The following is a 626-nucleotide window of genomic DNA, read 5'->3' as shown; positions in this document are numbered from 1 at the left end:
GCAGGTCTCCCCTGGAAGATGCCGGAGCCCCGGAGGCCAGGCTGCTGTTGCCGGGGAGGGAGCCGCCCGCTCCCCGCGGCTGTGGGTTTGGGATGAATCCGCTTTCCGCGTCCGGAGGTTCCTGGCAGCGACCCTGGCCTCTGGCTTCTGCTTGGGCTCCGGAGTCCCAGCTTGAGCGGACACCGAGGGGACTTACTTTTTAAAAAATTGACTTTAAGGAGAAGGGGAAGGAGAGAGACATCGAGCTGCCGTCCCACTTACGGGTGCATTCACCGGCTGGTTCCTGAGCCCTGGCAGGGGATCGAATCCAACCCTCGCCTGTCAGGGACGACACTCCACCAACTGAGCTACAGGTCAGAGCAGGGACTTTTTTTTTTTTCTGTGACACGCTTATTTATTTATTGTTTATCTCATGTTATAGAGCATATTAGATCTTGCTCGCCTGTCAGGGACGACACTCCACCAACTGAGCTACCGGTCAGAGCAGGGACTTCTTTTTTTTGTTTCCTGTGACACGCTTATTTATTTATTGTTTATCTCACGTTATAGAGCATATTAGATCTTGTTTAAGCTCTAAAGTTTTTTTTTTGTCTAAAGTTTTACATTTGTCTCCTTTTTCTCCAATT

At 50.6% G+C, this 626-nt stretch overlaps 1 protein-coding gene across 1 annotated transcript in view; it reads left to right on the top strand.

Moving 5' to 3' along the window:
- ZNF446 (zinc finger protein 446) overlaps nt 1–175 on the top strand; it is a 5,444-nt gene extending 5,269 nt beyond the window's left edge. Inside the window, exon 6 of the mRNA XM_014543555.1 lies at nt 5–175. Coding sequence (XP_014399041.1) covers nt 5–175 — 171 coding nt within the window. The remainder of the gene's footprint in view (nt 1–4) is intronic.
- The last annotated feature ends 451 nt before the right edge of the window (nt 176–626 follow it).

This window comes from Myotis brandtii, unplaced genomic scaffold (assembly GCF_000412655.1).
Source record: "Myotis brandtii unplaced genomic scaffold, ASM41265v1 scaffold1094, whole genome shotgun sequence".
Lineage (NCBI taxonomy): Eukaryota > Metazoa > Chordata > Mammalia > Chiroptera > Vespertilionidae > Myotis > Myotis brandtii.
Note: the sequence above shows the minus strand (reverse complement) of the source record. Positions and strands in the feature narration are given on the sequence as shown.